The sequence below is a fragment of the Pimephales promelas genome, chromosome 5 (genome assembly GCF_988280905.1).
Source record: "Pimephales promelas chromosome 5, fPimPro1.hap1.1, whole genome shotgun sequence".
Taxonomy (NCBI): domain Eukaryota; kingdom Metazoa; phylum Chordata; class Actinopteri; order Cypriniformes; family Leuciscidae; genus Pimephales; species Pimephales promelas.
The window spans coordinates 38045563-38069098 of NC_142773.1; the positions used below are offsets into that span (position 1 = coordinate 38045563).

Sequence of the window (23536 nt, forward strand, 5' to 3'; positions counted from 1 at the left end):
ATCCAATATAGACGGCACAGCACCGTTCTTTACTCTTAATCGGTCTGCAAATCCAGTCTTGTTTACAAAACAATCCTCAGTGAAATAAAGAGAACAGACGACGATGTTTTACCTCATCAGCTGGAACGTCATTAAAAATAAAGTTTATCCATGCAGTCCTATTGGAATCCAGAGGAAGCTTATGCAGCGACTGTCTTCTTCCACAACCAGGCGCTGCACAATATTTATTGTTCAGTAGCTCTATCCGGTTTGTCATCACGAGGTAGGCATGTATGTTAGGCTACTTAGCTATGCGTCAATGCGTGTAACGCGTGAATCGGTGGGCGGGGCTAAACCCCGTGTTGAAGTAGGTGTTGATCTTCTTCTGCGGGCGTGGTGTTTTAACCCCGTTCGACGTCATAGTTTCCCACTTTTAAAAACGAGTCATTTTCAGAGGCTGGTGTCAATAAAAGCTTTTATTGGACTAACAAGGACGTTTTCAGTTCTGAAACTTATAATCTGGATATTCTTATAATCTGATGACCTCTTGGATGTCAAAAGCTCAAGGAAAATTTGATTTCTCAGTTCATCACCCCTTTAATAAGTGGTTCAAACAAAATAAATTATCACTAAATCTGAGTAAAGGTAAATTGATGATACTTGGCAACAGTTACTCCAATCCCAGCTAACAAAAAAGGTCCCCAGAACGTCCCCTAAATGGCCTGTGCGAACGTCCCCATGTGGAGTCCGCTTGATGTCCCGCGGACATTCGCGAAGACTCCGGACGTTCAAGAGGACGTTCCCAGGACCACCAGTGGACATTAATTATTATTTAATTTTTAGAAATTAACGTTACTGATGCAAACATGTTGAAAAGCTTCTTCTCAATTTTTATTACAGGTGGCTGCGTTCGGTGGATTCGGTGGCTGCGTTCTGTGTGTGTGTGTGTGTGTGTGTGTGTGTGTGTGTGTGTGTGTGTGTGTGTGTGTGAAAGAGAGAGAAAGAGAGAGAGAGTGTGTGTGTGTGTGTCTGTCCGTGTGTATGTGTGTGCGTGTGAGCGTGTGTCAATCATAAACTGTTTCTTCAACTTATTAAAATATCTTACTTTACTGCTTTACTACTGTTTCTGCTTCTTTATTAGGCTATATTTATAGTGTGTGAATTATAAAATACATTATATCCTTTATCACATATATTGTGTCTGGTCACTTTATATCTTATATCAGAATATTACATTACTGTTAACCTACAATGTATATTAAAATACGCCGAACCATGTGTCCTGTATCATAGCAACATGTATGACCTTTGCATCAAAAAAAAAAAAAACACGTGAAAATCAGTTCAGTATTCAGTGAGATATGATTATTTTAATGCGCTGACAGCTCATTGCATTGTAAACACATCTAAGTTTCTAAGAACTGTAGTGTATCTAACGTCTGTTTCACACCCGTTTGCAGTGTGTGTTGCGGTGCAGGAGCGTGCTGTTAGTGCGTTCACATATTATGATGCGTGCACAGTGAATAACTGATCCGCGGCTGTACAACAAACACATACTTAATATTTTTATTATTTTTGCGTGTCGATCAAAATGTCTATTTTGTGCATCCACTGCGCACGAAGGTTGGTGTTTATCAGGAAGCAGTAGAAGCTCAAATGGCTGTTAGCGACTGTAAGCAGAGCGACTGCTCAGCGCTTAGGAGTATTACCGCCACCTATCGTATAAGATGATGTGCTGATATAGCTGGAAGCGCAAAACTTTCTGTTTACAAGCAAAGGAAGATGCGCGCTGTACATACGCTTTTCAATTAGCGTATTTTCCGCACTACAAGGTGCACTTAAAAGCCTTTAATCTTTTCAAAAAACGACAGTGTTCCTTATAATCCGGAGCGCCTTATATATGGATCATCATTTTATACGGTAGGGGGTGGTAAAACTCCTAAGCGCTGAGCAGCCGGTAACAAGAAGTAGTCGAATGAGAACGTCCTCGTCTCAGTTCTCGCGCATGCGCCCATAAGGAAGTAATGGAATAGTCGAATAAAGTCGTTATTTGTTTTTTTCGCACAAAAAGTAGTCTCGTCGCTTGATAAACTTATAATTGAGCCGCTGTAGGCACATGGAATGTTTAAACCTTTTCTTTAATGACTTTATGGGCCGTCAAGAGCCAGTCCCTTAGGCAGTCTATGAAGGACTGATCTAGCTCTCAGATTCAATCAAAAATATCTTTATTTGTGTTCCGAAGATGAACAAAGGTCTTACGGGGTTGGTACTGCATGGGGGTGAGTAATTTATGACTTAATTTTCATTTTTGGGTGAACTAACCCTTTAAAGGGGGGGTTTACTGCTTTTTTTCTTTGCATTATTGTGTTTATGGGGTGCAATATACCATGTATTCGTGGTTTTTCTTTTTTTTAAAGTCTTATTTTTCATAAACTTCACCTTTATTGTAAGCCGCGCTCTCCTCTGTCCTCGAACGAGCGGTTGACTTCCTGAGTCTATGAAACCACTCCCTCATAAACAGGCAGTGGCTCTTACTAAACGTTTCTGAATGATAATTTGCTACATTATTTAACTTTATACACGTTTGTTTTACAGCAACTGACTGGCTACTAATGTTATACTCAAACAGCGTGGCATTAGTTTACATTCTTGATCAAATCGAAAATAACATCAGAAAGCATATGCATGAAAAATACATTTAAAACATTAGTAGCCTACTTATCATAGTCTACGGTACTTATACAAAATTCAGGTCCATAGTGTTTGTACGCATTTGTCGTAGACACAAAATAGCATAACTAGTAGCCTGGCTATAAAGCCAGCGCTGGCATTTGAAAAAACTAAAACACAAGGCTACGTCTGGAATTATACATGCAAATACGTTTAAAATGATGAAGTCTTAGGGTGTTTTTACACCAGGAAAGTCTGATAGTTCACTTGCTTTGGTCCGGACCAAATAAATTATTATTATTTTTTTTTTTTTGGTACAGTTCGCTTTCACACTGCTCTTTTTGCAAGTGAACCAAAATTTGTAAACAAAACCACACGTGTGCTAAGGTCGTCCATTCATTGGACAAGGATTCTCAAGTAGGGGAAGCAGGAAGTGCAATAAAGGCTCAGCAAGGAGATATTTCCTACAGCAATATTTGTTATTTTACTAATTTTGTGTTATTCTGTACAAACGCAACATGAAGAAACTAATGAGTAATGTCATCTATACGATGTTGTAATTCGGATTTTGAGAGGACGACGAGTGTAATGTTTGAGTGGTTCTATTAAACGCTGCAAACAACTCTCGTGCATCTTTTCATTCGATCCTCTACTGTTTTTTTTTTTTATCTCTGGGCAACTTTGCGTTACAAGTGGCACTGCGCAGAAGACGGATTGGCTAATGCATAAAGTTTTCATTCATAGAGAGAGGGGCTATGTTCACACATTCAAATAATGAGATTCTTATACTGCTAACAAGTGCTGTCAACGTTAACGCTTGCGATTAAGTTTGTCCAGTTTAACGTAAATTAACGCAGCATCATCCTTGTAACTATCCTTACATTATGAACTGCAAATGCCTTTTTGGATCTATGCGCGATTAGACTAAAGAGAACGCTCTGTATGTGAATGTCTTGATGCACATGTTCATTCATTCCATACACACACAACGCGCAGAAAGACGCGCAACAGTATCGTGTGGCCAGACAGCGCGCCGGAATATCCTCTTTCGACGCAGTGCTTTCATGTTTACACCTTTCGCAAATCCCATCATAAATAACAAAGTATAGATGCGATATGAATAAGAGATTCACTGTACAGTGCGGACAACTTCAGTGTTTATGATGAGTGTTTTAGTGAGAGTGCAGAACGCGGTAAGTCAGTCATGGCTTAAAGGGAGCGATATTGGCTATATAAATAATCATTTTGTTTTACTACGGCAGCTGGTTTAGTCCAAAAATGCGCAGTTATTTGGCAGTTGGGTCTGTTCGAGGTCGGATCACGTTCTCACCACAAACGAACCACTCCAGAGTTCGTTTGAAAGCATACCGGGACCACCTCTTCGAGGAGGTCTCGGTACGTTTGTTTGGTCTGCTTTTGGTGCGCACCCGAGTGCGATTGCTGCTTTCACCCCTGCCCAAACGAACCGCACCAAGAGGGAAAACGAACTGTAGTGCGATTCAAACGAACTAAATGAGGCAGGCGTGAAAGCACCCTTAGCCTATTTACAGGTTATGGCCCAACAACTGCTGCCTCTGGTTTTAAAGCTGGAACTGCTTCATATAGGGCATTGAATTCGTGGAGATTCTGGAAGCTGTCTTCCGTAAAATGCGCAGCACAGAGAGCTAGATTACAATCGTCATTTTCAGGAACATAATCAAACATAAATTGTATCCATTGTTGACGAAGTACAGCGTCCGTGGGAAGCTCGAACACAGACGACCTGACAGCTGGGTTAACACAACGTACTCGACGAACCGCAGAAATATGCGCATGCCCTTTTCTGCATATTCCAGAGGGAGGGTTGATGTAAATGTATGGGTTAGTGACGTCTAAAACCCAGCTGTAGTCCCAATCGAGTCGTTTTTGTAGGCAATACACTCTCAGAAAAAAAAGGTACAAAAGCTGTCACTGGGGCTGTACCTTTTCAAAAGTTACACTTTTGTGTCCAAAGGCTACATATTGGTACGTTAGTGGTACATATTAGCACCTAAAATGTACATATTAGCACCTGAAATGTACATATTAGCTCATGAAATGGACATATTAGCACCTAAAATGAACATATTATCACCTAAAATGTACATATTACCACCTAAAATGTACATATTACCACCTAAAATTGACATATTAGCTCTGAAATGGACATATTAGCACCTAAAATGTACATATTAGCACCTAAAATATACATATTAACACCTAAAATTTACATTACCACCTAAAATGTACATTTTAACACCTAAAATGGACATATTAGCTCATGAAATGGACATATTAGCACCTAAAAGGTACATATTAGCACCTAAAGGTACATATTTTCACATAAAATGTACATATTAGCACCTCAAATGTACATATTCTAAAATGGACAAAAGTTTACCTTTTGAAAAGGTACAGCCCCAGTGACAGCTTTTGTACCTTTTTTCTGAGAGTGTATACTTCCTGATTTTTAAAAGACGATATCTCTGCTTACACTGAACTTTCAGCGCTGCAACTTTGCACATATTGTTCATGCACCAACAGCAACATTACACACTATTTAAAATGAAAAAAGTGAAATCGCAATCAACCCCCCTTTAAAGAACCATATCAACTGTTACACAACATTTGGAGAGTAAAACATCAGATTTGCCTAATTTAAAATAAACACCAATAATAGAGATGAAAAATTAGTAAGTAATAAATTAACTTTTGCTATGCTTAAATACATGTTCAGTGATATCCCCCCAAAGATTTCTGAATTTTGGTGCACTATTTTTTTCTATAAAGTGTTGACATGGCAACTAGTAAATATACTGAGTTTTGTCTTGCTAGCATGACCGTACATAACCAGATAGTGTTCAAAACTATCTGCTTGGCTTAGTTCGATTAAAACAAAATGTCCTTTTACAAACAACAAAGTGACAGAAATAAGGGGGGTGGGTTGCCTGTGGTTAGGAGGACAGAAGAAGAGTCATCACTCATCTTTGCCGGAATTTTTTTTTTTATGATCATGTTTCCTGTGAACAGTTCTTTCATGCAACACATCTCACTGTTTACAAGCCACTTAGCAGAGTTTCCCTTTTTTTAGCATGCTGCAAATTATATACATCTTAATACCAGTGTCAGAATGTGTTGCATGTAAAAATTGTCAGAAAGAGTATTAGGCCTATACTGAATTCACAAGTGGTTTATTGCAGCGTTGTAGGTGTGGGAAAGGACGGGTGTGATGCAAAGCTGAACTGCATGGACTTATTATATGTAAGACTACACAATATTATATGTATGTCTACACAAACACACACACACACACACACACACACACACACACACACACACACACACACACACACACACACACACACACAGTCCGGAGTGTAATGAGACGTTTGTTGATTGAGAAGACAAAATGTGTTTCTGCACTTAACTGAGTTTGTTTCCATAATTATGTCTTTTTATGTTTATTGCACTATTGGTTTATTTTTGTTTAAAATGTAGAATCTCTGAGGTTGAACAGAAACCTAGTTAGTTCTTCGTCAGTTGAGCTTCCGTTGCAACTAGGAAGTCAAGATAACAACAGTCATTTTGAGTTCTGTTTCTTTTCAAGTTTTTAACTCGCGATAACACACACACACAATGGTTTGTGTGTGTGTGTGTGTGTGTGTGTGTGTGTTTTTTAATGGTTTTTACTTTTTAGTGATTACTGCCTAAACTGTTAACCTAAAACAGATTATCTTTATATGTGACCCTGGTTCAAAACCAGTCACAAGTCGCACGGGTATTTGCGACAATAGCCAACATATATATATGGGTCAAAATTATCTTTACTTAAATTGTTAGGATATTAAGTAAAGATCATGTTCCGTGAAGATATTTTCTAAATATCCTACCATAAATATATAAAACATTTATTTTTGTAAGACATATTTGTCCTTATGGCCTTCCATATGGAGATTGCTCTTTTCTGTTGCTCAAAATCCTTATCGCTCTTGGATATTTAAAAAAAAAAAAAGACTTGAAGACTTTTTTATTTTATCAAGCATTTGCCAATTGATTAGGTCTGAGAACTGTTGCTTGTATGATTTTCTTGGCGTCATGTTATTTGATTTTATGTTTCTAGAGTTATTTAATATTTATGGACAGCACTTTGGTCCTTTGTAATGGTTTTGAAAGTGCTTATATAAATAAAAGTTTGAAAGTGCTTATTATAAATAAAAGTTGAGTTGAGTATAATAAAAGAATACTCCACTTTTTTGGAAATAGGCTTATTTAGGCCCATACCATGTCTACAGCAGGCACAATGATATTACGCAGTGCCTGAAAATAATCCCCAGCAAATTAGCCTATTTTCAGGAAAAATCGCAAATTTTCATTTTCCATCAATAAACGATGTTACCAAAGAAGAATCAAGTTTAAAATAGGGAAAATATATAAACTCATTAGTCATTTTTTGAGAGAGATGCTAACGGTCTAATCAGATTCAAAGATCTATGCTAAGCTATGCTAAAAGTGCTACCGATAGACCCGGAGATTGGCAGAATAGATTCAAAAACTGTAAAACTAGTAGAGTAGAGTAGAGAAGTAGAGAGACCACATTCCTTTGTATGCCAGTTATTCATAAACTCTTAAAAACCTTATTACCTTTTCTATTACTTCTTAAGGAGACATCTATACCACACCCTGATACCTTTAAAATGATACTAAACACAATCCTAATAATTGACATTAAAACCATGTAAATTATTGTGTGAATGATCTCTGCAAGAGTGGGGGATGCGGGGTGTGTGTGTGACAGTTGTTCACATGTTAATTTGCAAGCAATGTCCTTCGTTCTCACAGACCAGTGATCTTTCCAACCAGTTTCCAGTTTATCCAATTACAACTGCATAAATTATTTCCTTTAATAACACACATTTTTTTGTGTGTGTGTAAAAGTCAGTGTAACAAATTCATCAACTGCATGCAGAAAAACTTATCTTTCTCTCCTCAGGGTTCAGTGCTGAGATTTCGGTGTTTGTGAAGACGGGAGATTCTGTTCAACTGGATATACAGACTTTTTCCCAGTATAATCTCTTATACTGGGGAAAAGACAAATCAACAAATATAGTTACATATATAAGTAAAATAGTAGTAAAAGACAGTTCCTACAAGAACAGAGTAGATTTCAATAATGAAAGCTTCTCTCACACACTGAAGAACATGCAGAAGACAGACAGTGGACTCTATACAGCAAAGACAAGTGAAGAATCAGAGGAAAATATTGTTGCATACAGAGTATCTGTTATAGGTGAGTGTGATTTAAGTGTGTTGCTGCAGTGGTGAATCAAGTCTATCTTTAAAAAAAGAAAAAAAAAACGTAAAAGCAAATGAACACAAAATGTGTTAATTTTTAAAAGAAAACAGATCCGTTTGTAATTAAAAACGTCTTAACCATGTACAACTGAACGTTATACTGTACATAACAATGCAATGATGTGGAAGTTTCAAATTTCAATATTATATTTAGAATACAACATAGATGACATATCAAATGTTGAAAGTGAGAAATTTTGAATTGCCATGCCAAATATTGGCTCCTTTTGGATTTCATGAGAGCTACAAATTCCAAAAAAGTTGGGACAGGTAGCAATAAGAGGCCAGAAAAGTTAAATGTACATATAAGGAACTGCTGGAGGACCAATTTGCAACTTATTAGGTCAATTGGCAACATGATTGGGTATAAAAAGAGCCTCTCAGAGTGGCAGTGTCTCTCAGAAGTCAAGATGGGCAGAGGATCACCAATTCCCCCAATGCTGAGGCAAAAAATAGTGGAGCAATATCAGAAAGGAGTTTCTCAGAGAAAAATTGCAAAGAGTTTGAAGTTATCATCATCAACTAGTGTTGGGCGATATGCTCCATTTTCATATCGTCCTATCGTCAGCCTGTGAGATCGGCGATACACGATAGTATCGTGAGGGGGCGGGGCTAACATTTGATTATTAACTTGATTATTTAGCCTACTCATTAATTTGCTTGTTTTATTAGCCTACTTCGTTTTATATACGAGAATCTTTTTTCTATTTTGCTAGCAAAGGTGGAGTGTTTATTAATAGGATCAGGTTATTTCCTGGTATAGTGAGGTAAAAAAAAAAAGAGATCCTAATCCTTTTGTTTGTCAACGGGAAATTTACGGACACATTAGCCTATCCTCATGCCGTTACATGAAGCATTTTGACTAGGGCCTATTTCTGCACGAGATGAAAACACGTTTTAATAATTTCTTGGGTCAGAAAAAGTCGGAGTTTGCGATATGTGCCCCCCCTAGCAGTGCGCTCTTTGCGCACTTCACATGCGCACTTCAGTAAGCACGAAGTACGTGGGTTAATGTGTTTTAAATGCCGGGAGAAACAAGAGCAAGGGCCAAACGTCTAGCTGAGTCGATCGGTTTATACTTATACTTATGACTTGACTCTGATAAAGGAAACGTTTACATGACCACATGCATTGTCAAGTTTATTCAACATAATCAGGTTAAGAAAGTCGTCGCATGTAAACGCGCTCAATCTCTGAAAGTGAACGTAAAAACGGACTGCTTTCGGCATCTGCATTAACGCCACGTTCCCTCAGAGACGACGATGATTACGGTAACTATATACTATTTTAGTGATATTATTATTAATACTATTTAGTAATTGTATTGTTTTTAGTGTTAGTGTCATTAAACGTTTTGTTAATGTGTTACGGAAACAAATACTGACGAACAACGATGCCGTTTTCATCTTGGATCTGTAGGAAATTGAATTTTGCGTCTGTTAAAACGAGCACACTTGATAATTTGAGAATGGATCACCTTGCAATTAAATTTTGATGTGGGATGTTTTTTAGTCTGTTTTAAAAACATTCTCTTAGAGGAGTCCTCATTAGTGTGTTGATGCAATTGTTATGAGGTGATGTCGTTGTAAATTTAGGCAAGGCAAATTGATTGTAGTTCCTAATATTCATTTAATAACAATACTAGCTTTATAATAATAATAATAGGCCTAATAATAATAATTTAATACATTATGGTAAAACGAGCCAATTATCGTATTGATATCGTCAAAGGCATCTGCCATCGGCGATATGTCAGACTATCGTCGATACACGATACTATCGTCTATCGGCACAACCCTATCATCAACAGTGCATAATATCATCCAAAGATTCAGAGAATCTGGAACAATCTCTGTGCATAAGGGTCAAAGCCGGAAACCCATACTGAATGCCCGTGATCTTCGGGCCCTTAGACGGCACTGCATCACACACAGGAATGCTACTGTAATGGAAATCACAACATGGGCTCAAGAATACTTCCAGAAAACATTGTCAGTGAACACAATCCACTGTGCCATTCACCGTTGCCGGCTAAAACTCTATAGGTCAAAAAAGAAGCCATATCTAAACGGGAACCAGATGCGCAGGCGTTTTCTCTGGGCCAAGGCTCATTTAAAGTGGACTCTAGCAAAGTGGAAAACTGTTCTGTGGTCAGACGAATCAAAATTTGAAGTTCTTTTTGGAAAACTGGGACGCCATGTCATCCGGACTAAAGAGGACAAGGACAACCCAAGTTGTTATCAGCGCTCAGTTCAGAAGCCTGCATCTCTGATGGTATGGGGTTGCATGAGTGCGTGTGGCATGGGCAGCTTACACATCTGGAAAGGCACCATCAATGCTGAAAGGTATATCCAAGTTCTAGAACAACATATGCTCCCATCCAGACATCGTCTCTTTCAGGGAAGACCTTGTATTTTCCAACAAGACAATGCCAAACCACATACTGCATCAATTACAACATCATGGTTGCGTAGAAGAAGGATCCGGGTACTGAAATGGCCAGCCTGCAGTCCAGATCTTTCACCCATAGAAAACATTTGGCGCATCATAAAGAGGAAGATGCAACAAAGAAGACCTAAGACAGTTGAGCAGCTTGAAGCCTTTATTAGACAAGAATGGGACAACATTCCTATTCCTAAACTTGAGCAACTTGTCTCCTCAGTCCCCAGACGTTTGCAGACTGTTATTAAAAGAAGAGGGGATGCCACACAGTGGTAAAAATGGCCTTGTCCCAACTTTTTTGAGATGTGTTGATGCCATGAAATTTAAAAACCAACTTATTTTTCCCTCAAAATTATGCATTTTCTCAGTTTAAACATTTGATATGTCATCTATGTTGTATTCTAAATATAATATTGAAATTTGAAACTTCCACATCATTGCATTCTGTTTTTATTCACAATTTGTACAGTGTCCCAACTTTTATGGAATTCGGTTTGTAGTCCAAGTGACTACAGTGGCTCAATCTTAAGTTTATAAAGCGACGAGAACACTTTTTGTGCGCAAAAAACAAACAAAAACAACGACTTTATTCAACTATTCATGTCCTTCTCACTGGGCCTCGAGTGAGTTCACTAGTTCAACAGCGTAAGATTCTGTTGTTGTACGTCACACGCATCACACACATGACCAGCGTCGGTCAATAGTGAGCCTACGTGTGACGTAGCTCTACGCTATCACACTACGTTAACTGACAAGAGGCCCACATGAATAGTTGTCATTATTTAAAGTCATTATTTTTGTTTGTTTTTGTGCACAAAAAGTATTCTCGACACTTGATAAACTTAAGATTGATTGAGCCACTGTAGTCACTTGGACTATTTTAACGATGTCTTTAATAACTTTATGGGGCAGGCAAGTTTCAATCCCTGATGAAGCCTAGGGAGGAGTGATCCAGCTCTCAGATTTCATCAAAAATATCTTAATTTTTATAATAAGATGAACGAAAGTCTTTCGGGGTTGGAACAACATGAGGGTGAGTAAATACCGACAGAATTTTCATTTTTGGGTGAACTAACCCTTTAAAAGTTAACATTCAAACCAAGGCATGACATTTTTTAAATCACTTCTCTTCTTGTTTCTCTCCTCAGCTTCCAGAAGCCATGTGTTTGTACAGACGGGGGACTCTGTTATACTGGACATACAAAATAAAGCACTGCCACGCTTTATAAGATTTGTCTGGACAAATGATAAATCAGAAAATGTAGTCAGATTTGTAAATCAATCTGGAGATTTATCACCTCACAGTTTATATAAGGACAGAGTGGATTTTAACACGGAAACCTTCTCTCTAACACTGAAGAACACGCAGAAGACCGACAGTGGACTCTACACAGCAAAAACAATCGGAGAAAAAGAAACAATTGTTGCTGAACACAATGTATCAGTTATAGGTGATTGTCTGACATTTTTTCAGATCAGAATATCAAGAGAATCTGCTTTATGGATTTAGGGATATTGTTAGCAACACTATCTCACGACCAATTTGTACGAATTCGACGAATGATTAAAAAGTGTCTAATTCGTACAACCTCACTCGTACGAATTCTTACGATTTGTCTAAATCCACGTGAATCCACGGGCGGGGTAAGGGGTAGGCCATTCGTACGAATTCACACAATTCATGGCCAATTCGTAAAATATGTACGATTAAGCAAAATCGTACTAATTCATATGAGTGAGGTCGTATGAATTGTTACGAATTAGCCACTTTTTAATAATTCGTTGAATTCGTGCGACTTGGTCGTGAGATCGGGTTGGTTGTGCATATACTTACAGAGTAAACAAACTGTATTTTTTTCAATCTCAAATCTGCAGTGGCAAAAAACATCGTTATTATACGGAAATGGCCTAATATTAACTAAAATTAGGCTAACTCGCAAACAAAGTGTGGCAAAAAGCAAACCAGGAAGTCAGCTCACTTTATCTTAAAAGAATCCAAGTAAAGTCTCAAATAGAAAGTCGCTCAACATCAAGTGAGCAGAAAAGCACCAGAATAATTGTCTTAGCAACAAAATTCTCTTTAAAAAGTCATTTAACCCATATCTTCAAGCTAAATTTTCTTAAATATGTTTCAGATCCAGTGGAATCTCCTGTTCTGAACTGGAACGCCACCATGATCAGTGTTAACTCCTGTATTGCGAATGTCTCATGTAATGGTTATGTCCTTACACTAAGCACCAGCTACCACAGCAACAACTGCAGTCAAGCGCAAGTGACATCTTCTGAAATGCTGACTCTAACCCTGCATTGTATAGAGAACATAGTTGTTTGTAACTATAGCAACCCAGTCAGCTGGAAGAATGACACCATAGAGATCAACCAACTTTGTACACCACATGAGCTCAACTCAAGTAGGCTGAATAACTTACATCATCTATAATTATTGTCTTTAAAATGTATTCTCAATGCTAAAAAGTATCTCTAATTCAATAAGTATGAGTGTTCTGATGGCTGTAGTTGTTAATGCGATGTCTTGCATTTCAGCAGCGAATCCCAAAGAAAGCAACAGTTCTTTTCCTCTCCATTGGCTCTTGATCATCGCTGTTGTTCCACTGTTGGTTTTTGCTGCGATATCTGTAATATACTGCTCTTACAAGAAGCTTAAAAAAGGTATTTTTGTCTTAATGAAATAGAAAGGACTGCATCCTCAATTTATTCTAGGTACTCAAGTCGCTGGCTGAAGAAAAGGGAAAGAACACGCACAAATAGTCACACTTAACACTTTCTGTGGTGACAATAATGGTCAGTTGATTCTGTAAAATACAGTTTTTCTCGATTGCTAAGTCACATTTCTTGGAAGCTGCTCTCCTTTTCTCTAAACTGTGAACAAAAAACCCAATTTTCAAGCTACATTCACAAAACTTTCACTTCAATCTGTGCTCAAAACTGAACTACTGTATGTTGTCAAATCGTGCCCCGAGACAATCTAAATTTAAAACACAACTGAACAGTCACTAAACACAACGTAGAAAAATAGAAAACAATGCTCAGGACATGAAGCAGGACAGGAGAAATAAATGTTTATTGTTCACTGTAGGCTAAATGCATGTTGCAAAAAAAAAAAAAAAACCTGTTCATTTAGCACTTGTACAAAACGACAAAACAGAAATCTTGTGCATTTACACATAGCACTTGTAAAAACAAATAGAAATCGGATGCGTTTGTATGGTTTGTATGACCATGTAAAAATAAAGTACAAAAATTTACATGGAATCCTAGGCCTAGAAACAGTTAGACCAGCCCTCCATTAACGTTACATTGGTACAGTGATGTACTGAAACGTATATTTACTTACAGTGTATAGACCTTATGCACCAGGAGAAACGTGGGCGCCGTCATCTTTAGAATATTGTCTTCCGTTTTTGCGGTCGTTCTGTATATTTTTATGGCATCGCTGTCAAGGAGTAATTAGCTGGTGAAGTGGATTCACTTATTGTAGAGTTAACAAAAGTTATCATGAGCATTGTAATGTTTATCATATAAAGAAGTCTTAACAAACGGCGACCGGGAAATTTTTTACGAGCAGTTCATTCACCTAATTCACCTTTGGCTAAGCCCCGCCCCCCTTAGTTACTGTTGCTACATCCGCCAAACTTCATCTGCGCTCTGCATGGCTTATGCTGTAACAGCTCTTCCTGCTGAAATGTTATCAAACTTTTATAAAGCACTAAAAGCAGCAAATAAAGTGTCCGATAGAAGTAGGCAAAGGGGCTGCAATATGCGTTCGAAGGCTATATTCAAGACATAAGAAACAACAAGGCATCCAAAACAGAGGCAAAAGCATAACGTTACCGGTCACAGTCAAAAAATGAACCACCGCATTTCCTACTAATCGAGACTGAGGCTGAGACAAACAATATCAGGGAGCAACACTGTTCAGGCAAAGCTGGGTAGGTCTCTATTCACTTCTATAATTGTTATTACAAAGCAAACGGACTACACGAGTATAACGTTGTATTTATTGGCAGCGTGTGCTAGCGTATCAACAACCAGTTTGAGAACCGAAATCATAACCTAAAACATTATAAAACGGTCTAACTAGTATAACTTCACACTCACAGTAAGGTTAGAAGTAAAAAAAGATGTGCTTGTTGATCTTTGAGGGGTTTAGCTAACTGAAGACATCCACACAGTTTCCAAAGACGACACTTTTCAGGATTTTACTTCGGTTTTGGGAAGGGAAAAAACGGACACCGCCCTCCAACCTCTCTGGGAAACGCGTATCTGTGTTGCAAATGCCCGAGGCGCAACGTTTAACCATATTTTGCATAAAACTACGACGGTAATAGCCTGCCGAGACCAAAAATATGAGACGCCTGTGTTGAAAGTCAATGGAGCGCTGTGAAAAAGTGTCCGACCTCTGTGGGAGCTCGTTCTTGGCTGCGCTGTGATTGGTCAGTCTACATTCTAGGGCGTGGCTTAGCCAAAGGTGAATAGATGTGAATAGATTGCTGTGAAAATACAGACCGGAAGCGCAGCGCTGAAAAGGGGCGGGGCTACATACTGTGGTACAGTAGTATGTCATACAGTAATTTATCCCAACATTTACATACTGTACTGTCTATAATTTAAAAAAAGGTAATTACCTGTTCTCTTCTCTAAATCTTCGGATTATGGTGGACACAGTGAATCTACTGATGTCTGGTTGTACTACCCTTTGTCCAGCCTCCATCATGCTCATACCATGGACAAGAACATGGTCAATCCCAGTAGCTCTGATTTCATCAGATATTAGGCTACTGTTCTTAGTCTTCGCTGACCACCTCGACCTCCCCTGACACAAACTCTTCCTCTCAGATTTCTATCCTGTAGGGCCTCACAAACCAGTGCTCTAGCCTATATGAACTGGCTTACTGTATGTTCCCTCACATCATTAGCCACAAGTGTGATCAATTTTGAGTTGTTGTGTTCAAGTGGTGACACATGTGCTTTAATTGTGTTTGACTTTTGTCACCTGTGCTGTGTTGGCAAGTTGTGTCTAAACAGGTGAAAAGTGCTTATGGTTTTGTCAAAAGAGTGATTGATTCAATCAGTGGGTTCAGGCAACTGAGCATTTTGTTAAGAACTTCAGACAATAGGGTTTAGTGTTTTAGCAATTGAGAAAAACTGTAATACTTTTCTAAATCTCATAGGGGCCCACGAAGAGAACAATCAAACAATCTATGCACAAGTTCAGGTAAGATTCACATTATTTGCAGTCATCTTAGATAATAAATGCTTTTAATTCAAGAATGAATGAATGTGATGTTTTGGGGTTAATTTATTCTTGCCTGTTGCCACTAGAGGGCGCTCCATGTTTGACTGATGCTGAAACGTAATATATAATCAGTACGTTACATAATATAGTATAAATAACAAAATAATATACATAATTCTCTAGAAGTGTAAAAAGGTAGAATTATTGGAAATACATCAAACCTCTTTAGTGTCCACATACTAGCCATTATTGTAAATGTGCATGTACAGAAGGGTTTGTGACTGTTTGATTGGATTGTTCTTCAGCCAAAGATTAAAGAGCAAAGACCTTTGGAGATGTTGGAGAAATCAGCGAATCCTGAAACTGTGTATGGGGTTACAGGAGAACACAAACATACTCACAATACCAGTCAGAACAGGCCTAGTCCTGAGGTAAGCAATAGAAGACAATTAATTTCCTCATTATGCAGACACTTTTAATACAAAGCCTTGCAAACAAAGACAGACAGATAGAAGGAAAACGTATGTAGGCCTACTTCATTTGTGTTTACTCTGTATGTATATATTCACAGATACGGGCAGAGGTGCAAACAGAAAATCCCCCCAGCACCACCTACAGTACAATAGGACAACACCAAAAAACATCACTTCCTACTGAAACAGACAATACAATTTATTCAGTAGTGCGTAAATCCTCAAAAGGCAGACAACTTGGTCATTCATAAATGAGGATGAATATAAATATGTGGCGGTAAACAGTAGATGCTGTGTTCAATAGATCTTAATGCACAAGCATGGAAGTCAGTGATGCTTGTTGTATTGCCTGATTGTCATTATAGGGTTTGTTTCATTAACTGTGTTCTGAATTATTATACAGCTCATAATATGAATTGGATTTATATAATCATGTCTCTTCAATCTCTCTCTTCATATATTAAAGGAGTGCAAAACAAATAACAAATGTGATTTAAGCACTATTAACAGTATTTCTTTCATTCACAATATTTTCTCTCTCTTTTGCAAAGGGGAAGATTTTCAGTCATAGTTTTCACAAAACAAGCAAAAAAGTTTTATATTTTTGTTAATGACATGAACACATTAAGATTTTTTTTTGTTTGTTTGTTTTTTTATACTGGAGGCATGGTTGTGAGTCACTGACTCGAAAGTTGAAAACGAAGGTCAGGTGACATTTATATTGATCAGTAATTGAGTATGACAAAATGAACGCAATTGGCCACTAGACATTACATTATCTTTACATATATTAAATAAGATCCTGTTTCAGGTGGAAATGGTCAAAACAAACTAAATGTTATCACTGAGCTGAGATCAGAAACTGAGCAAAAATGTAAGGTTTAAATATGCAAAATCTAATTAAATATGCACTAATTTGCATATATTTAAAAAAACGAAATTTGAGTACATACAGAATAAAATGTTGAAATGAACTCAGATCGACAGAGGGAGATTAAAAACAGAACTGAAAATGACTGGTGCTGAGTCTCCCTATAACGGAAATGGAAAGTTCCTCAGAAGTCCTGTTTTATGCAGTGTAATCACATTTTGACTTCTCATTTAGCACATCTCATTAATATGTGCGGCAACATAAGGATGTGTGTGTTACTCAAAGAGGTTTTTACACAAAAAGTTTTTTCAGCAGCAGTCATTTTCAGTTCTGTTTTAATCTTTTCATTTTGTGAATATGGCAGTACTTCACCTCCTCGTATTTCTTTTTCTTCTGACCTTCAAAACAGGTAAAAACACATGTTGATTATGTTGATTGTCATTTACAGCATCAGAGAAACGCTTTTATTGCCTCTGCACAAATCCCTTGTATTGAATCTGCATCTACCTCTGTCGATCCTGATGAGCTGATTACAACATTTAATTCTGTATGAACATCATGGACTGTTTTGCTCCATATAAAAACGAAGGAAAGAAAGCCAAAACACAACCTTGGCTAAATGAACAGACGCAGGCTCTTAAATGGGAATGTAGAAGAGCAGTAAGACGTGGAAGAAAGACAGGTTGAAAGTTTCCTTGGCTGAAAATCTTGTTCAATTGAATGAAAACATAAATATTACTGTTGGTCGCACAGCTGGTAGAGAAATGATAATCAATAACTTAGGCCCATGGGTACCTACAGGATCAATTAATTTTTTGACTAATCTATCATATTTGATGGACAGATAAATACAGTGGTTTGTAATTGCTTCTTCTATTTATGAGCAATAGCCAAATTGAAACCAATTCTCACAACTAGCGACCTGGAAAAAGTTGTCCACGCTTATATTTTTTTTCATCTAGATTATGGTTGCACTTTATGTTGGGACTTTTCAAACACAGGTTGCTCGCTTGCCGCTAGTACAAAAATGCTGCTGCAAGGTTGTTAATGAATGCTGCACACAGATCATGTTACTCCCTTGTTATATTTTTTTGGCTACCAATACATTTTAGGAGGCATATAAGACTCTGAAATATGTTTTTAAAGCACTTCAGAATACTTAGCCCTAAAGTTCAGGCGTAAGACTAAGATCATCAAACAAGTTTCTTCTAACTCTTCCCTGTTTGCGTCTCAAACTGAAGGGTGATTGTGCTTTCTCTGTCACTGGTCCTAGATTGTGGAATAATTCGGCATCCATCCATTAACTCTTAATGTTTTTAAGGACCGCTGAAAATCGGCAATTTAGAAAATTAGTACATGTATGTTTTCATGTTTTGTCTTATTGTTCTGTTGCTTTTTATTGCAATGTACAGCACTTTGGAACTACGGTGGTAGCCTATAAGGTGCTATATAAATAAATAAACAAACCAATGCCCATTTTATACAATTCACCTTTGGCTAAGCCCCGCCCCCCTTAGTTACTGTTGCTATATCCGCCAAACTTCATCTGCGCTCTGCATGGCTGATTCTGTGACAGCTCTTCCTGCTGAAATGTTATCAAACTTTTATAAAGCAGCAAATAAAGTGTCCGATAGAAGTAGGCAAAAGGGGCTGCAATATGCGTTCGAAGGCTATATTCAAGACATACAGGTGAAACGCAAGAAACAACAAGGCATCCAAAACAGAGGCAAAAGCATAACGTTACAAAACTCATTCAAAAAATGAACCACCGCATTTCCTACTAATCGAGACGGAGGCTGGGACTAACAATATCAGGGAGCAACACTGTTCATGTAAAGCTGGGTAGGTCTCTATTCTCTTCTATAATCGTTATTACAAAGCAAACGGATTACACGTGTATAACGTGGTATTTATTGGCAGCGTGTGCTAGCGTATCAACAACCGGTATGAGAACCGAAATCATAAACTAAAACATTATAAAACGGTCTAACTAGTATAACTTCACACTCACAGTAATGTTAGAAGTAAAAAAAGATGTGCTTGTTGATCTTTGAGGGGTTTAGCTGACTGAAGACATCCACACAGTTAATATAAAGACGACACTTGTCAGGATTTTACTTCGGTTTTGGGAAGGGAAAAAACGGACGCCCCCCTCCAACCTCCCCGGGAAACGCGTATCTGTGTTACAAATGCCCGAGGCACAACGTTTAACCATATTTTGGATAAAACTTCGACGGTAATAGCCTGCCGAGACCAAAAATATGAGACGCCTGTGTTGAAAGTCAATGGAGCGCTGTGAAAAAGTGTCCGACCTCTGTAGGAGCTCGTTCTTGGCTGCGCTGTGATTGGTCAATCTACATTCTAGGGCGTGGCTTAGCCAAAGGTGAATTGGTCTAGTGAATTCACCAGCTGCAGTCAGAAACTCTTTCTCTCTCCTCAGGGTTCAGTGCTGAGATCTCTGTGTTTGTGAAGACGGGAGATTCTGTTCAACTGGATATACAGACACAGAAACTATCAGAGTTTTATATTTTATTTTGGACAAATGATAAATCAGAGAATATAGTTGTGTATATACCTGGAACTAAAGTAGTAAAACATCATGCTTCCTACAAGGACAGAGTGGATTTCAATGCTGAAAGCTTCTCTCTCACACTGAAGAACATGCAGAAGACAGACAGTGGACTCTATACAGCAAAGACAAGTGGAGAATCAGATAAAAATATTGTTACATTCAGAGTATCTGTTATAGGTGAGTGTGATTTTGCTTGGCATTTTCATATCATAAGACTCATTTATGTTTGGTATTTTATTATTGACTGTTGTACGATACAAGTAGAGAAATTCAATGTAAAAAATAAATATTAAATATAAAAATGTGTTTTTATTCATAATTTATCTGCCAACGTTTCAGTTAGTACACTCGGTAAACATCTATAGGAATTTGATGGCTTAATAGAGTGATGTGTGATATTGTTTAAAAATAAAATGTGTTTTAGACGCTGTGGAGGATCCTGTTCTGACTGTAAACTCAAACTGGTTCAGTGGTAGCTCCTGTACTGTGAACTTCACATGCAGAGCTCATGATCTCATGATAAACTCTAGCTATCAGAACAACAGATGCTCATCACAGGAAGTGACATCACAAATCAATACTCTAATCCTGCACTGCAGTGAGGAATCCATCATCTGTAACCATAGCAACCCAGTTAGCTGGAAAAAAGACAGAATAAACATCACCCAGCTCTGTGTCAATAATAAAGGTATCTTTCCAAACACACACAAATACATTTGCTAAAATGAACATCTCTCAAATCAAATGTCTCAGTTTGGTTAGTCTAACTGCTGCTTTGTTGAGTGACCTCAGAATACATGACCTGACAACTGCAGTTCTTAATGACGTGTGTCTCACTTTTCAGAAAACAACTCAAGTGACACCAAGACTGAGCCATCTCTCCAGTTGTGGACATATCTTTTGGGGACAATGTGTCTTTTTTTGGGAATTGCATCATAGTCTTTCAACTTTTCTTTCCATCAGCCAACATATTTTCAATATAAAAACCGCTCGTTCATCAGTTTGATCTTTTGTTCTGAAAAAGTAATTGAAAAGTAAGTTGAAAATAGATTTACACTTTTTTCTCATTTCGTCAATTTTAGTTCTGTAAAATACTGTGTGATACACATCATCTTGATGGACATTAAAAATGTAGTCTTTTCTTGGTAACACTTTACAATAGAATACTGTTTGGTACACTATGCATTTGTGCTTTAATGCACAGATAATCAAGTGTTAATGTATAAATCATGGAGAACTATAATTTAATAATTACTAATAATTTATTATTATTGCTTTCCTCAGAATTAAACCTTTTCAATAAAACATGGATATATCCAATCCTTCTGCAACTGAAATAAGTCTGAATTGATAAATTATTTTCTGACAGCAGCAAAGATTATGCCTTTTTTCAGTTGCTAAAGCCACAAGAGTCATATAATCTTGACCACTATTTCAAGGACAATTAGGAAGAAAACAAATAAAAACCATTTATGTAATTCAAATATTATATATATATTTTTTTCACAAATATTTTGTTTAACAATTACTCCATAATTTAATGAGGACCCAGTTATTTATATATATATATATATATATATATATATATATATGAAGAGTTCAGATGCAAAAGCCTCTAAGTGCCATTTGAAATTTTCTTCTAGAATGATCATTTTTATCAAGCTTGTATATTTAAGTTCAGTGATTTCACTTAAATGGCAATGATATTTACCTATTAATTGTTATTTAAGTGAAATTACTGAACTTAAATATACAAGTTTGATAAAAATCATCATTAAAGAAGAAAATTTCAAATGGCATTTAGAGGCTTTTGCATCTGAACTCTTCATATATATATATATATATAACACAAATATTGACACTCAAAACCAGAACAATGCAACCTCTGCATGCTTAATTCTCTCCAGTGGTTGAAAGCTTTTCTAATATTAATGTCAATTGTGTGTCCTCATAACTATATTTTACTATATTATTCCTTATTTCAGTACGACAAAATGTCTGTAGTTGGTCACCAGATGGAGACATTGCAGTAAGCTATTTTTAAATCTATTAAAGACCATTGGGCCTTGTTTAAGATTCGTTTTTATCTCTTAAACTGCAAGTGGTCAGTGCTACATACAGATGGAAATAGGGCCAAAACAAACTAAATTTTGCAAATGAACTGAGATCATCTGTTTTGAAGCATCAGCTACAGAATAAAAACAATGAATATAAAAATACATAAATAATGTATCTGACCACATGTAAAAAAGTATCTGAACACATGAGATGATCTATGCTTGATACACAACAGCCTTACTTAAAGCAACTTTTAAGTCACACTTGATGTCACTGCATTAGAGTTAAAAAAAGACCAAAAAGGACAGGTTTTTAAAAGAAAGATAGAACTAACACACATTAAGCAAAACATTTTAGAAAAAAAAAATGTTTCAATATTTATAAAATTTATACACATGCAGCATTCCTATAGCTCAGACATACATGCAGGTCATGGGTTCGATTCAAATGCAAAATCTTAAAATGCAAAAATAAAACGTACAGTATATACCTTCAATACAAATTTAAGTCATTTCGGATAAAAGCTTCTGCCAAATGCATAAATGTAAATATATTGTTTGACATTCAAGACAACGTTTTGCCACTGTGTTGTGGTTGTGAAATGTAATAACGTATAGTAGGAAGTGAGGGCAACTGACTACACCCATTAAAAACCACCAACATAAAAAAGTGACTGAAGTCACTGCACAAAAAAGGTTTAGAGAATTAAAGTTAGAGTTCTGAGATCTAGCATCATTTGCTTGCATAACATTTTGATATTTTGTGTGGTTTAAGAATCTTTCCGTACTGTAAGCATGTACGGAGCTCTATAGCCATCTAGTGGTTAAAGTGACTTATTACAAATTTTAACCTGTATTTTCCAAAAATTGGGCAAAAATCTTACATTCAACCTTGTAAAATTATCCATGGTATCCCCAGGAATGAAAGTTAGAAATCTGGGTCTTTTATAAAGTTTATTTAACATAAAATGCTGCTAACATAACATAAAATCCGCCAAAAACTACACAAATGTTGAGTAAAAACATTAATAAACAGAGTAAAATTATATTAGTTAAAAAAATATATATATTATTCTGTTACAAAATTAAATGCACTCACACACACTGCTGAGTAGGAAGTGTCTTTTTTTTTTTTTTTTTGCTGAAGCTTCAGCTGACTGAGCACTGGAAAGTTTGCTTCTTTTTTTAATGCTCTCATGTTTCCTGCAGATGAAATGTTCTTTCGTGTTGCACATCTCACTATTTCCAGCCTGCTGTAACTTCTGTTTCTACTCTATATCTTGATGCAAGTAGCAGGATGTGCTGCTATACGTGTCAAAATGTATCAGAAAGTGTATAGCTGAATTCACAGGTGTCTTATTGCAACGCTGTAGTCATAGGAAAGGAAGGAAGTGGTGTAACTTGTTATATGAAAGGTTTTTTGTTAAAAACTATTAAAAGCCATTTCAACAAGACACAAAAAATCTTTGTTTTCATGTTGGGGACTTGCCATTAACGTGGTTTCAATCCTGTACAAACTATTCTATCACCGAACCCTCAAAACAGAAACCTTCTGCATATTTACATTTTCAAAAACACATAATTTAGAATGACTTATAAGCTGTTTCCCTCATGGAGACATCACTAGGAACTCATGCAGGAAGAGTACCCTTTCCTGCATCCTAGCACCACGACTTATTGGAAGAGGAACTTTCTTTCGTTCAACGCTTCATTTTTCCGCTTTTACACATAGGGAGCCACAGCACTCTTTTTGTGTTTCATTTTATCTTATTAGTTAATGATGATGGCAGGAAATCCTCTTCTTGTATTATTTCTTTTTCTTCTGACCTTCAAACCAGGTAAAAA

The 23536-nt window shown here is 37.0% G+C and overlaps 3 protein-coding genes across 5 annotated transcripts in view; all 3 read left to right on the forward strand.

Moving 5' to 3' along the window:
* The first annotated feature begins 11832 nt into the window (after window positions 1-11832).
* On the forward strand, window positions 11833-16571 carry LOC148981491 (uncharacterized). Its single transcript, XM_089131473.1, has 6 exons — window positions 11833-11912; window positions 12597-12872; window positions 13006-13131; window positions 15654-15697; window positions 16024-16149; window positions 16290-16571. The coding sequence occupies exons 2-6, from the start codon at window positions 12635-12637 to the stop codon at window positions 16440-16442; spliced, it is 687 nt and encodes a 228-aa protein (XP_088987599.1). The 5' UTR covers window positions 11833-11912; window positions 12597-12634; the 3' UTR covers window positions 16443-16571.
* A 710-nt stretch (window positions 16572-17281) lies between these two features.
* Window positions 17282-21179, forward strand: LOC120482471 (CD48 antigen). The gene is made up of 4 exons (XM_089131471.1): window positions 17282-17471; window positions 19503-19811; window positions 20059-20322; window positions 20479-21179. The coding sequence occupies exons 1-4, from the start codon at window positions 17420-17422 to the stop codon at window positions 20571-20573; spliced, it is 720 nt and encodes a 239-aa protein (XP_088987597.1). The 5' UTR covers window positions 17282-17419; the 3' UTR covers window positions 20574-21179.
* Window positions 21180-23408: 2229 nt separating this feature from the next.
* LOC120482463 (CD48 antigen) overlaps window positions 23409-23536 on the forward strand; it is a 47950-nt gene continuing 47822 nt past the window's right edge. For all 3 annotated transcript variants that reach the window (XM_089131468.1, XM_089131469.1, XM_089131470.1), the window contains exon 1: window positions 23409-23529. In XM_089131468.1, the coding sequence (XP_088987594.1) occupies window positions 23469-23529 (61 nt within the window). In that variant the 5' untranslated portion in view covers window positions 23409-23468. The remainder of the gene's footprint in view (window positions 23530-23536) is intronic.